General features: G+C 38.0%; 1 protein-coding gene across 2 annotated transcripts in view; it reads left to right on the top strand.

Moving 5' to 3' along the window:
• The window catches only part of LOC128219627 (TSC22 domain family protein 4-like), a 68,184-nt gene that overhangs the window by 41,514 nt on the left and 10,750 nt on the right, over nt 1-15,920 (top strand). For both annotated transcript variants that reach the window (XM_052927512.1, XM_052927511.1), the window contains exon 2: nt 10,253-10,298. In XM_052927512.1, the coding sequence (XP_052783472.1) occupies nt 10,253-10,298 (46 nt within the window). The remainder of the gene's footprint in view (nt 1-10,252; nt 10,299-15,920) is intronic.

The raw sequence follows: 15,920 nt of genomic DNA, 5'->3' as shown, positions 1-15,920 counted from the left end.
ATCAGCTGTTAGGCAAGAACCACTGAAAGATTCAAGTGCAGTCAGTACACTTTCATATATGTCTCACACTACATGAAGCATTTATGCAAAATTTGAAGAATTAATACAAAAAATACAAGTTTGTTAAATGAAAATTTGGTATGGTTATACAATGGTATTACTCACTGGTTAGTGTATTAAAGCTGGAAGATTAAGCACAAGAGGTTAATGCCTTAGTAAAACCTTACTAATCTAAATAAGTGACATAATTCAACTATGTTCACAACTGTAGGTACAGACAAATTACACTTTATTATCAGCTTAGGTTACATTGGTTTATTATTCAGTATGTTATAAGATGAATGATTAAACAGGATTATTATTGATATCACTTTTGTTCATTTATTGTTATAAGAATGATTAAATAGAAAATTTAATACTTTAGCTTAGGTTGTAAACTTTAGGAGGAACTTTCAATAAGTACCACTTTAATTTCTGTCATGATCTCATGACTTACAGTGTTGGAAGTTGAAGCACTTCTCTAAAAGTCGCTTCTGGTTACCACTTTCTGTCAAGTGTATTTGTATTATATGTGCATGTTTTCAGGCATTTAATTTGGCAGTTGTGAAGTGTTCTTAAATTAGTATTAATAATAGATAGATATTTATATATCATTAATGAGGGAGGGAGCCTAACAAAGCATGGCTAATCTCAAGTGATGTTGGTCTACGGCTATAAAACCTTATCAGGTCATATGACCAAGCACATATAACCATGTCCAGTTGTATAACCATGTACAGTTGTATAACCATGTCCAGCCATATTACCAGGTCCAGCCACATAACCAGGTCATATAACCAGGTCCGGCCATATAACCAGGTCCGGCTTTATAACCAGGCTCGGCCATATTATCCAGGTCTGGCCATATTAACCAGGTCCAGGCACATAACCAGGTCCGGCCACATTACCAGGTCCGGCCACATTACCAGGTCCAATCATATTAATCAGGTCCGGCCATATAACCAGGTCCAGGCACATAACCAGGTCCAGCCACATTACCATGTCCAGCCATATTAACCAGGTCCGGCCATATAACCAGGTCCGGCTTTATAACCAGGCTCGGCCATATTATCCAGGTCTGGCCATATTAACCAGGTCCAGGCACATAACCAGGTCCGGCCACATTACCAGGTCCGGCCACATTACCAGGTCCAATCATATTAATCAGGTCCGGCCATATAACCAGGTCCAGGCACATAACCAGGTCCAGCCACATTACCATGTCCAGCCATATTAACCAGGTCCGGCCATATAACCAGGTCCAGCCACATTACCATGTCCAGCCATATTAACCAGGTTCGGCCACATAACCAGGTCTGGCCACACAACCAGGTCCACCAATATTAACGAGGTCCGGCCACATAACAAGGGCCAGCTATATTAACCAGGTCCGGCCACTTAACCAAGTCCGGCCATATTAACCAGGTCCAGCCACATAACCAAGTCTGGCCATTTTACCAGGTCCAGCCATATTAACCAGGTCCAGCCACATTACCAGGTCCAGCCATATTAACCAGGTCCGGCCACATTACCAGGTCCGGCCATATTAACCAGGTCCGGCCATATTAATCAGGTCCGGCCACATAACCAGGTCCGGCCACATTACCCGGTCCGGCCATATTATCCAAGTCCAGCCACATTACCAGGTCCTGCCATATTAACCAGGTTTGGCCATATTAACCAGGTCCGGCCAAATAACCAGTTCCAGCCACATAACCAGGTCCGGCCATATTAACCAGGTCCGGCCACATTATCAGGTCCAGCCATATTAACCAGGTCTGGCCACATTATCAGGTCCAGCCATATTAACCAGATCCGGCCACATTACCAAGTCCGGCCACATTAACCAGGTCCAGCCACATTACCAGGTCCGGCCATATTAACCAGGTCCCGCTACATAACCAGGTCTGGCCATATAACTGGTCAGGCCTTATAACCGGGTCCAACCACATAACCAGGTCCGGCCTTATAACTGGTCCGGCCATATAACCAGGTCCGGCCTTATAACCAGGTCCAGCCATATTAACCAGGTCCAGCCATATTAACCAGGTCCAGCCATATTAACCAGGTCCAGCCATATAACCAGGTCAGGCCTTATAACCGGGTCCAGCCATATTAACCAGGTCCAGCCATATTAACCAGGTCCAGCCATATAACCAGGTCAGGCCTTATAACCGGGTCCAACCACATAACCAGGTCCGGCCTTATAACCAGGTCCAGCCATATTAACCAGGTCCAGCCATATAATCAGCCATATAACCAGGTCCGGCCAAATAACCAGGTCTGGCCATATTAACCAGATCCAGCCATATTAACCAGATCCAGCCATATTAACCAGGTCCGGCCTTATAACCAGGTCCGGCCATATTAACCAGATCCAGCCATATAACCAGCCATATAACCAGGTCAGGCCTTATAACCGGGTCAAACCACATAACCATTTCCGGCCTTATAACCAGGACCAGCCATATTAACCAGGTCCAGCCATATAATCAGCCATATAACCAGGTCCGGCCATATAACCAGGTCCGGCTTTATAACCAGGTCCAGCCATATTAACCAGGTCCAGCCATATAACCAGCCATATAACCAGGTCAGGCCTTATAACCGGGTCCAACCACATAACCAGGTACGGCCTTATAACCGGTCAGGCCTTATAACCAGAATCAGCCATATAACCAGGTCCGGCCTTATGACCAGGTCCGGCCACATAACCAGGTCCAGCCATATAACCAGGTCCGGCCACATAACCAGGCCCAGCCATATAACCGGTCAGGCCATATAACCAGGTCCGGCCTTATAACCAGGTCCAGCCACATAACCAGGTCCGGCCATATAACCCGTCCGGCCATATAATCAGGTCCGGCCTTATAACCAGGTCCGGCCATATAACTAAGCCCATGCACATATAATTTGTCTTGTAAGGCAAATAAAACCATTTAAGGGCCATAAAACCAAGTCCCGCCACATTACCAGATCTGGCCACATAACCATGTTACTGCCATATAAACCATATAATGGCCGATATAAATGTGTCTGGCCACATAACCAGGTCTGGCCACATAACCATGTTACTGCCATATAAACCATACAATGGCCGATGTAAATGTGTCTGGCCACATAACCAGGTCTGGCCACATAACCATGTTACTGCCATATAAACCATACAATGGCCGATATAAATGTGTCTGGCCACATAACCAGGTCTGGCCACATAACCATGTTACTGCCATATAAACAATACAATGGCCGATATAAATGTGTCTGGCCACATAACCAGGTTGGGCCATTTAACCATACTTGAGGCAGGAAGCTGCTTGTCTTTTTTCTGAGCTAGATTGGGTGTGACACTCTTGTTTTTCATGACCAAGAGTCTTTCCTTTAAAGCTTTAGTACTCTATCAAGTCTAAGGTCAGTATAAACTTTTGACCGATTGATAATCAACTATTGACTAGGTACTTATTGTTAGCTATGTTGGAGGTGACCAACCAATGATAAAATATTAATGCAAGTGTTAATTCAAACAAGTTGTCATGCAAGCATAACATGCGGATTCTGAATATTTTATAGAACTACCAGTGCTTTGTTGACTCTGTTGCTATCAACTTTGTTGACGTGTTTTAATTAAGTAAAGCCGTTCATGACCAATAATGATTCATTTTCCTCATTTCAGCGTGCTTGCAGTCATAATGTTAAATGTCCTTGCAATCATTCTGTTTAGCCTTTAACATTTCTTTTATGTTATGGTCAATATCAATATAATTATTAAGAATATGGTTCTCATGTCAATATCCTGTATTTATTCCTTCAGAGACCTACTGTCTTCAGCCTTGCATTTCCAAATGTATTTCAATGAGACCTGGTGTATAACATCAAGGTGATTCGATACAAGTTCAGTGCAGCCTAAATGTAAACAAACCAGCATGTTTTATCAGCATGTTTTAAAAGGTTCATTCACCCCATCCATGATGCGGTAAATGACTAAAGCTGCCTTTAGAAAGAGAGAACACTGTCCATATGTTTGAATCATGGAGTGGGTTCATCACAGAGTTCAAGGACCTTGTTGGTCAATGCAGGCTGATGTCAAACATTTGAATGCCATGTTGAATAATCAGGATTTCAACATGGTGAAGTAGTTTGCAAGCTTGGCAATTTTAAGAATTTAGTTTGAATTATTTCTTAAGATATTTGTCTTGGCAAGGAATTTCATTTGTTTCCTGGACATTATGTAATGCTTTACTTCAAATTAATGGTAGCAATTACCATACATCAGTTGGATCTAATGTTATAGTCACATGTTGGCAATGTAGTGCTCTGTGATCATTTGGTGCTCAATTTATCAACAAAACAAAGGTTACCTTGAACTTTTGAAATCCATTAAAGTTCATAAGCGCTGGATAACATGTTTATATAAGTTGTAAGAATATGAATATTATCCCAAATGTGAAGCCTGACTTACCACTGCATCAGTGCACACGCTGCAAAAGTGCATTGTGACAAAAACAACTCTAACTTGCTATCAATCTCACGGATTTGTAAACAAGATATAGGTGTTTGTTTTGGTGTAAAAACATGGATAAACATTTGCCTTTTAATACTCTACTTATAGACTACGGGGTTAACAACTGCATACATATCTGACACGGTTGTGTCTGATATCTAGTTCAGAATATTGTCTTTCAAGTGTTAACTTTTACAAAGTGACAAATAAAAACTAGTGAGAGTTCAAAGGTTTATCAATATTTTGAAAAGGTGTTTGCTATTGAGGGAAATACTAGAGCACAAAACCATCCAGTGTTGCACAGACAGGCTATGAAAATGGATGTTCTAATCAATTTATTGAGATCTGGCTTGAAGAACAGTAACAACTTGAGAGAGAATAGTCAACTTGTAGATAAGATGGTGAATGTGGAAAGTGAAATCTCTGAACCTGTTGTAGATACTAATGGTAATATCCAAACACTTGTGGGTGACTTAAGTAAAAGAGTGGAAACAGTTGTAGATTCTGTTGAATCAGCTAAAGGAAAGGCTGGAATGATAAGTGGTAGCAGGAAAGATCATGATAAAAGCAAAAGTTCTCAATCACAGAGGAACAAGTTTGATTTCAATGCAAATGCAGTGTGCTTGTTTCTGCTTCAAAATGATCTGAATAATTCAAGGTTTGTATATTTTTGCACCCTTTTCTAGGTACTTGTACTGAAATTTAGACTTGATGAATGTCTTGTATATAGCTGTTATAAGATAAGACTTTTTTAATTCACCACTACTCTTCTGTCAATTAGTGAGGATCACAATGATTAATGACAATCAATGAAAATCCCCTATATCTGAGCAAAATCCTTTAGGAACTCTTCAAGAAATATTCATGTGTGTATATTCCTGTTTTCAAGTTAGGCTTATTTTACCTCTTTTTGGGGGGTATAACTTTGCAGATGATAATTTTTATTAAAGTAATTTGCAGTCAGTGCTTACAGTTATGTGCAGTCAGACCTTACCTTAATTTGCAGTCAGTGCTAACGATAATGTGCAGTCAGTGCTTACAGTCAGACCTTACCGTTATGTGCAGTCAGTGCTTACAGTCAGACCTTACAGTAACCTGCAGTCAGACCTTACAGTAATGTGCAGTCAGTCCTTACAGTAATGTGCAGTCAGACCTTACAGTAATGTGCAGTCAGTGCTTACAGTTATGTGCAGTCAGACCTTACCTTAATTTGCAGTCAGTGCTAACGATAATGTGCAGTCAGTGCTTACAGTCAGACCTTACCGTTATGTGCAGTCAGTGCTTACAGTCAGACCTTACAGTAACCTGCAGTCAGTCCTTACAGTAATGTGCAGTCAGACCTTACAGTAATGTGCAGTCAGTCCTTACCGTTATGTGCAGTCAGTCCTTACAGTAATCTGCAGTCAGTCCTTACAGTAATGTGCAGTCAGTCCTTACAGTAATGTGCAGTCAGACCTTACCGTTATGTGCAGTCAGTGCTTACAGTAATCTGCAGTCAGTCCTTACAGTAATGTGCAGTCAGTCCTTACAGTAATGTGCAGTCAGTCCTTACAGTAATGTGCAGTCAGTCCTTACAGTAATGTGCAGTCAGACCTTACAGTAATGTGCAGTCAGTCCTTACAGTAATGTGCAGTCAGTCCTTACAGTAATGTGCAGTCAGTCCTTACTGTATGTGCAGTCAGACCTTACCTTAACTTGCGGTCAGTGCTAACAATAATGTGCAGTCAGTGCTTACAGTAATGTGCAGTCAGTCCTTACAGTAATGTGCAGTCAGACCTTACCGTTATGTGCAGTCAGTGCTTACAGTAATCTGCAGTCAGACCTTACAGTAATGTGCAGTCAGTCTTTACAGTAATGTGCAGTCAGTCCTTACAGTAATGTGCAGTCAGACCTTACAGAAAAATGTGCAGTCAGACCTTACAGTAATGTGCAGTCGGTCCTTACAGTAATGTGCAGTCAGTCCTTACAGTAATGTGCAGTCAGACCTTACAGTAATGTGCAGTCAGACCTTACAGTAATGTGCAGTCAGACTTTACAGTAATGTGCAGTCGGTCCTTACAGTAATGTTACAGTCAGACCTTACAGTAATGTGCAGTCGGTCCTTACAGTAATGTGCAGTCAGACCTTACAGTAACGTGCAGTCAAACCTTACAGTAATGTGCAGTCAGTCCTTACAGTAATGTGCAGTCAGACCTTGCAGTAATGTGCAGTCAGACCTTACAGTAATGTACAGTTAGACATTACAGTAATGTGCAGTCAGACCTTACAGTAATGTGCAGTCAGACCTTACAGTAATGTGCAGTCAGTCCTTACAGTAATGTGCAGTCAGACCTTACAGTTATGTGCAGTCAGTCCTTACAGTAATGTACAGTCAGACCTTGCAGTAATGTGCAGTTTGTCCTTACAGTAATGTGCAGTCAGTCCTTACAGTAATGTGCAGTCAGTCCTTACAGTAATGTGCAGTCAGTCCTTACAGTAATGTGCAGCCAGACCTTACAGTAATGTGCAGTCAGTCCTTACAGTAATGTACAGTCAGACCTTGCAGTAATGTGCAGTCTGTCCTTGCAGTAATGTGCAGTCTGTCCTTACAGTAATGTGCAGTCTGTCCTTACAGTAATGTGCAGTCAGTCCTTACAGTAATGTGCAGTCAGACCTTACAGTAATGTGCAGTCAGACCTTACAGTAATGTGCAGTCTGTCCTTACAGTAATGTGCAGTCAGACCTTACAGTAATGTGCAGTCAGACCTTACCGTAATGTACAGAACGTGCAGTTAGACCTTGCAGTAATGTGCAGTTAGACCTTACAGTAATGTGCAGTTAGACCTTGCAGTAATGTGCAGTCAGACCTTACAGTAATGTGCAGTCAGACCTTACAGTAATGTGCAGTCAGTACTTACTGTAATTGATTAATAAAGTTGTAATGAAATATTATTTAAAATAGCAATTAATTTCCTGTTGAGCTCAAGGAGGCTCTGGTTGGTTATAAAATAATTCAGAACAACTATAAGATTTATAGCTTATGTCATAACAAAACTCCTTCCCTGCACCACATCAGCAGTGTTTACATTAGAATTAGCACAGGTAGTAAAGTATGTGTTTTGTCTTAGATTTTAGTCAAGGATTTTGCAGTTTCTGCTTTGCAGTGTATAATCAGATCAAGACAGTGGTTATTTTGGATCTATGTGAATAAAGAAACATATTTTCAATATGAACTGCCCAGTAGCTTATGTTCATTACATGAACTCGCCGACATTCAAACGTCGACTTCGAACAAGGTACATTTTACATGTTTGCAAGGTTGCTATTTATTGATACAAACACATGAGCATTATTGGTCCATTAATGTTGACCAAAGTATTATAGGGTAAGTGTGTGACAAGTTTAATTATACTTTTTGCATTTTTCTCTCCAAACTTTTAACCAGGTTCTCAATGAAAACCAGGTTATGAGAGTGGGTATGTCGTGGGGCGATCGGGAGGGCCTCAAACATTGGTTTCTGCTCAATAACTTAAGCTAGCATTGATGGATAGTAATGAAAGTTGGTGTTTAGGTAGCTTATATGAAGAGCTAGCTTGGGATTGCTTTTGAAGTGGGTGGGGTGAAGATCAAGGTCCCTGTTAACTAAAAAATGTAGAATCTCATTAATTTTGGTAAGGCATAACTCAGACTACCTACGCTATTTTTCTGTTCATTTGACTAAATATGTGTCTCTGATACAGTGTGTGTGTATACCACGTGATAAATTGCGTTATATTTTTAATACTACGACTACATAAGAGTTGTTGGACTTTCAGTCTATAAAAGACTGCCCTTTGTTATCCCCTACCGAATCAAAGGTTTCGGGAGGGGGATATTGTTTTGGCGTTGTTCGTCGGTCTGTCATTCCGTCTGTCTGTCCGTCCGAAACCATATCTTGGTAGGCATTGATCAGAATATTGTTCAAACTTGGTCAGAATGTTCCCCTTGATCATATCTCGACCACTTGTAAAACTAGGTCACTAGGTCAAATCTTAGAAAAATCTTTGGAACAAACTAGAGGCATTAGACATGGTCAAATATTCATGAAACTTGATCAAAATGTTTTCCTTGATGAACTCTTGGACGTATATAAAACTGGGTCACATATGCTCGAAAATTAGGTCACTAGTTAAATTTTAGAAAAATCATTCAACTTCATAGAAACTATTACAAATGTCACTCTGTATATATACAAAACTTTTATTTCAAATAATTTCAAACAAACTCAAACTTATATCCAACGTTCATAAAGGTCCATTTCTCTGCAGCCATATTACATGTTATATTCCACCTACTTTTCATTTCCAATCCATGAACTATGCCTAATCAGGCGGGGGATATCAATTCAACGAATTTGCTTATTTCATTTAAAATGGTGTAGTAAAAGATAACTTTTTTATCTTTGGTTTAAGTCTTCATTTTAAGCAAAATGTTGCCTTCCAATGTAGCATATTTGACCTAATTTATCAGGTGGTATACACACACTGTGATATTGGAACACCCATGCCAATAACATAATGGGGTGGAGCATATATTGGCACAGTAAGGGCATACACCCTCCATGCTCTCCCACCCCCTATATTCTAATAGAGAGGGCAAACCATATTCCTTCTTACTGATTGACAGGACCATCAAACATCTACCTATTTATACAGAGTATGTCTAAGAAAACAAGATCTGTTATATTATGTTGGCTCAGTTGTCTAGAAACTGGCTCAACTTTACTTGACATAAAAATGGTTAATGATAATAATGACAGTATTGATCCTACAATCTCCCAGAAGTCATTTTCAGGAACCTAGTCTACTATGTACACTCACACAGGAACAAATTTATGGTCCTAATAAAAACATTAAATTTTAAGCCCCCAGGATGATTACAATTATGCTGCAGACTGCTTGCCAACTTTTTTTTTATTTATTTTTGTTTTGGTAGAAGAGTGGAATATTACTGCGCTGCTTGTGTTTAAGTTATTGTTGATATGCTGAAGAGTCGATCAGGAAAAATCAATGTTTCCTTCCAGATTCTGTTGCTTATTTATTTCTAGGTTAGGTTGCAGACTGTTACACTGCTCAGTGTCACACCATGGGGACTATTCTTTAGCAATAATGAAAAGGGCTCATTAGATATTGGCATACATGGCTAAGAGATCAAATTGGATGGGGTTTATTTACCTTATGTAGTTAGCTTAAAAGATGGACTATCTGTTTGGAAAGTGGCACTGTGCTGGGTAAAACTATTCTCCTCCTCATTATTTGGAATTTTAATTGTCATAAATTAGAGTACAATTTAGGTTACAAATATATATATATATATGTATGTGTGTATATGTGTATATGAGTAATCAATCTACATATGATGTGTCCAGTATGTTATGTGTTTCAAGCACTGATTTTGCATGTTTGTTTGACTATGATTATTTTTGTTTCCAGTTTACATCACTTAATTACCTGTGGTTGAACAAATCAAAGGCAAGTTTTTGCATCTAAATTTGCAGTGTGAACTTGGCAACCCCTAGCTGGCAGATGAACTCAGATTAATTATTAATTGCATGGATTGTCTGAATTTGTTGGCAGCTTTTAAAGGTGAACTTCAACTGATTACGGCATCAGTAAACCTAGAGTTTTACAGACATAGAAAGTCTCAAAGTTGGTTGATCTTTTCTCATTTCTTGTTTTTTTGTTGTATTTTCAGTGGGTCAAGTACAGTTGCCATCGACAACAAGATCGAACAGGCTATGGTGAGTTACATTTTTTTAACTTTATTAACTGTTTTTGTAACATCTTATTATTCTTAAAATGCCTTAAATGACTTCTTTTACTGCATTATTTTCAAAGAACATTTAGTTGGTGACCCGTATTAAACAGGTTTTTACAGTAAGAATTTGGAAGTTGCAGCACGTGAATACCCTATTTGTCTCAATTAAAGTTTGACCCTTACCTTTACTTTATACATATTCCATCATCATTATTTCCTTTGGGAAGACTTCACCCAGGAATTATGGATAGACAGTGTTTATTTTCATCATTTTGGGAATGTGGCATGGGCATTTCTGATTGGGAAAATGTGTCATTATGTCTTAAATTGGGAATTCCATTTTGGCCTAGAACTGAACAAGAATGCTTTAAAAAGAAGACAGAAAAGTGATTGTATCGGTTTCGCTAAGAATACCGTATTTCCCTACCTATAAGGCGATCCGCTTTTAAGACAACCCCCTTAATTTGTCCATGAAATCTGTTGTTTTTAACTCTACTGGCCAAAGGCCAGAAGAGCATATGTGATGGTAATGTGTACGTTGTATGTCATCCGTCAGTTTGTCTGTAAACAATTGCTTGTGAACACTATACAGTCTTCAGTTTTGATTGTATCTCGATGAAACTTGTTAAGTATTTAGATATCCATCAGAGCTCAGTTCCTTTCGAAAACCAGCCAGATCTGCCCATGCATGCCTAGATAATGGGCCTTGAAAGTTTAAAAAAAATGCTATTTTGAGCAAAGTCTATTTTAAGCCAAGTTTACATGTAAAGTCAAGTCTAGGATTAAAGGGAGACAATTTGCTATTTGGTTATGCAGTGTTTGATATTGTGAATAACTCTCCCTTGTTCTTGTTGAAAGGCCAAAAGCCATTTTTTGCTCTATTGGTCAAAGTGTCAGTCGTTCTTGCAACCATCTAAACACAATTGCTTGTGAATGTTTGTTCAAATTATGCCCCTGGGGTCATTACTGGCCATCCCTCGGGGTTCACAGGTTTGGTATACTTAAATTGGGGATGTTTGAAACTATTTTTGTCTGAACCAGTTAAGCAGACCCTTGCTATTTTGAATAAGGTACAATTAAGTGGTCCGCTACCATGGATGTTCAAATAATGCCCCTGGGGTCAAAACTGGCACTGCCCTGGGTGTCACAAGTTTTCTAGAGACTTATTTAAGAAATATTTTCAAAATCTTCTTGTTTAAAACCACAAGGCTCATACCTTTGATATTTGTTGTGGAGCATCATATGATGACTGTCTAGCAAAACAGTTGAAATATGTACCCCTTTGACCTACTTTTTATTTTTAAAGCTACAGCAATGATATTTGGACAATGTGTACAGTTTTGCAAACGAGCATCAATGTTGTCCTCTGATGACCTTGACTTTGACCAACTTTTTTTAAAGCTACAGAAATTAAATTTTGACCAGTTTTGAAAGCAATTTTTTTTTTTCGTCAGAAGACCTTTACTTGGCACATATTAAAATAGTTCATGCAACTAATCTGCTTACAACACATTCTGTCCTCAGATGTTGAATGTGCAATGTTTTCAGCTAACCTAAACACAAAACGTGAGCTATATGTTTGTTGCCTTTTATCCATACATACATGCTCTGGATTGAAAATGACCACAAGAGCCATACCAGTAGAGCATAGGCCCTCATGAGCCTCTTGTTTGTATGGACTGTTTATAAGATGGGGTATATTTTTAAAGCAAATCAAGCACTTCAATCTGTCAGATTGAATTACTACAAATCATGATATGGCATTAATATCACCAGATGAATGAATGACCTGCTGAAACAACGGCAAATTATTTAAAGCTGCACTCTCACAGTTTGACCGATTTGACAACGTTTTTGATTTTTCGTTTGAATTAATGACTGAGGACAAAAGATCAGATCATAGTTTTTCATATTTATGTTTGAAAATGTATGTTTGATGGCTAAAAGCGTTACTAATGCTTTTTAAAAAAGTGAAATTTGGCAGTATCTTATATGACTGAATTGAAGGCATTGATGCCAAAGTCAGCTTATTCTGAGACAAGAAAATGAAAAAGAAACATAAGAACTGTCTATCCGTGAGAGTGCGGCTTTAAAATATGTGTTAATAAACTGACAGTTTTTAACTGCCAAGGTAAACAAATTTTTGCAGTACAATTATATATAGAACAACTCTAACAAAACCTGAAATTTTAGCAAATTTTTTAAATGATGCATGATTAACTCAGGCTTAATTAATCGACCACACCTGTGTTAATTGAGTGTTGTTGTTAGTTAGGGTGAGATGGCAGGTTTTGAGATGAATTATTGATATGTTTGCATGCTGACTTGACAGACGTTTTCTTTTACATGAACTGGGTCCGTATTATAAAACATCTTAAGAAAATTTTAACATATTTTAGATTATTAAGTGTAAAATTTTAAATTGTTTTGTTTTTTGTAAAAAACTTCATTTTTATCAAACTTAAGTTTCCATATTTTGATTGCAGAATATACATTAAGAATAACTCTTTCTACTTTTGAAATAAAACACTTAAGGAAATAGTTAAAAACATTAGTTTAGAGTACCATTTAAACTTAAAATGCTTCTGTAATATATAGCACCAGAACTTAAATCACAACTTGTCCATTTATAGGTTTTCAGTATTATATGCCCAGCTTGCTTAGGATCAAACTGCAGATTTTGTAAGAATGAAGACAAATTTTCGAAAGGATCACAAAGGCCACCATTCATTTGTCTTAATTGGATCCAATAACGATGTAGCTAATCAGATTACTTGTTATTAATAACTGTTATTACTTGTTATTGATAACTGACCCAGAGAGTGAATGAAGTCAAGTGATGTATGACCACCCAAGACTTCAAGAAATGTAGTTAGTGTTGTGCCTGAAACTTGGTGTTTATTCGTTACTCCTTGAATTAATTTTTGCTACATAATTATGCTCCCCTTTGGGGTCATTGGGTAAAAGGTCAAGGTCACAGTGACATTTAACAGGAAAAGGTTGTCAAACCTTGTCCAAGTGATAACACAAAAATGCCTGGACCTATGGTCATCAGACTTGACATTAAAGCTGTAATTTATATAGGCCTAATGATTTTAGGGTCAAAGGTTAAGGTCACAATGGCCTTGAATGCTGAAAGGTTGTCCAAGAGATAACTCAACAATGCCTGCACCCATGGTCCTTAAACTTAACTTAGAGATTAGACCTGACCTGTAGATGACCCCTATTGATTTTAGGGGTCATTTGTGTCAAAGGTCAAGGTCAGAGTGACCTTGGATGCAAAAGGTTGTCTGGATGATAACTAGACAATGCCTGCAACCAGGGCCCTCAAACTTGACTTGGAGTTGGGCCTGACGAGTAAATGAACCCTATGGATTTTAGGTCATAGAGTTAAAAGTCAAGGTCACAACTCATATTGGTGATTACGGTAAATTACCTGATATTGGTCATTAAAGTTACATCATATTTTCATATTTCTGCTGCTTAGGGGAAACCTGTTCATCTGCAAATATCAGTCATCATCTGGACATGATTCAAAACTGTATCCACTATATTCACACTTTGAATGGTCATAATCTTAAAACTACCTCAAAGGCATCCAATGTCAATGACAAATCAGCTGTCATTTTGGTCCATGCATATTTCATTCAATTGTTCAAATATTCTTGACAACATGGCGCTCAGGGGGGGCATAATGTTTGACAAACATCTCTTGTTTAAATCCTATTTGCCTTAGCTTAAAAGGTAATTACAGTATTTATAGAGGAAACTGGCCATAACATTCAGTGTTTTTTCTCTACTTCAAAGTATAATCAGCCTGGAATTGGGCCCTATATACACAATTTTAAAACATTATTATCAAAATTCATAGATCTAAAAACTATTGTATTTATAACAAGAGCTGTCACAGAGACAGCACGCTCGACTATTCCACCGCTTTTCAGTGTAAGGATTGAAAAGTTTTGGCTAAACACGTATGGATCACTGTTAGATTAGATTTCAATGCAATACATGATGTGCGGAGATATTAACATAAATGTGGTTACATGCAAAATTTTAACCAGAATTTTTAAGTGTAATGATAAAGGGCCATTATTTGCAAAACACAGTTATCTAACTTGATTATTCAATCAGATTGGGTGGTTGAATACCATTGTATAAAGTCTCAATGCAATACATCAAGTAGTTGCTGAGATATTATCCTATGTGTGCTAACATGCAAGACCTTAACCAGAATTTCTAAGTCATTATCCTATGTGTGCTAACATGCAAGACCTTAACCAGAATTTCTAAGTCGCATAATAAAGGGGCAAAAATTCTATAATATGAAAGATAGAGTTATCTTACTTGATTAAATAAGAAGGTTAAATGGTTGGGAGCCTGTGTGTAATTTGTTTCAATTCAATACATGATGTATTTGCTGAAGCATTGACTTAAAAGTGGTTACATGCAAAACCTTAACCAGAATTTCTATGTTGAATAAAAAAGGGGCCATTATTTGAATTTAATGCAAACTAGAGTTATCTAACTTGGTTAATTAAGTAGGTTGGATGGTTGAGCACCATTGTATCAAGTCTCAATGCAATACCTCAAGTAGTTGCTGAGATATTAACCTATGTGTGCTTGCACGCAAAACCTTAACCAGAATTTTTAAGTCAAATAATAAAGGCCTATTATTTGCATTAAATGCAAAGTAGAGTTATCAAACTTGGTTAATTGAGTAGGTTGGATGGTTGAGTACTATTGTATCAAGTCTCAATGCAATACCTCAAGTAGTTGCTGAGATATTAACCTATGTGTGCTTGGACGCAAAACCTTAACCAGAATTTCTAAGTCAAATAATAAAGGCCTATTATTGGCATTAAATGCAAAGTAGAGTTATCAAACTTGGTTGAGTACCATTGTATAAAGTCTCAATGCAATACCTCAAGTAGTTGCTGAGATATTGACCTATGTGTGCATGCACGCAAAACCTTAACCAAGAGGTGACGCCGACGCTTGGGTGAGTAGTATAGCTCTCCTTATTCTTCGAATAGTCGAGCTAAAAATAGTTTTATAACCTACACACGATTTGAGAGTGTTGCATATTTCCTTGAAAAGTTGATTGTATTGTGATAGTTTTAATGACACAATGCTTTATCTTTATATAGAAACTAAATATTTCTGATTCATGAAGCCCACACGATCTGGCCACCTTAGATCATCTTTAAAATATTGTGTGGGATACATACCAATGGTTTACAATGCAAATGTAACGGCTAAAAAACCACAAATCTTTAAAAGTAATTACCATATATGGAAGAATTGCAAGGCGGTTCAACCTTGTTTACAGAAAATACTGATGTGCACTTTGTGAAATTTTAATGTATTTGACAACTACATCTGATTAGGCTACTGAATCTAATTTGGGTTTGCCTTTTATCATTAGTGAGGGGAATGTGAATGGCTGCTGATCAATCAAATATTAGGTGGGTTTACTGTTGTGGGAATAAGCTCTGCCTTGAAATTCAGCTAAATATTAAAAATATTGGGGAGTATTCAAGATAGATGGGATTTCACGTAATCTTCACTTGTTTTATATGTAAAATATGTTCATATAACAAAC

This window comes from Mya arenaria, chromosome 15 (assembly GCF_026914265.1).
Source record: "Mya arenaria isolate MELC-2E11 chromosome 15, ASM2691426v1".
Classification (NCBI taxonomy): Eukaryota; Metazoa; Mollusca; class Bivalvia; order Myida; family Myidae; genus Mya; species Mya arenaria.
Note: the sequence above shows the minus strand (reverse complement) of the source record. Positions and strands in the feature narration are given on the sequence as shown.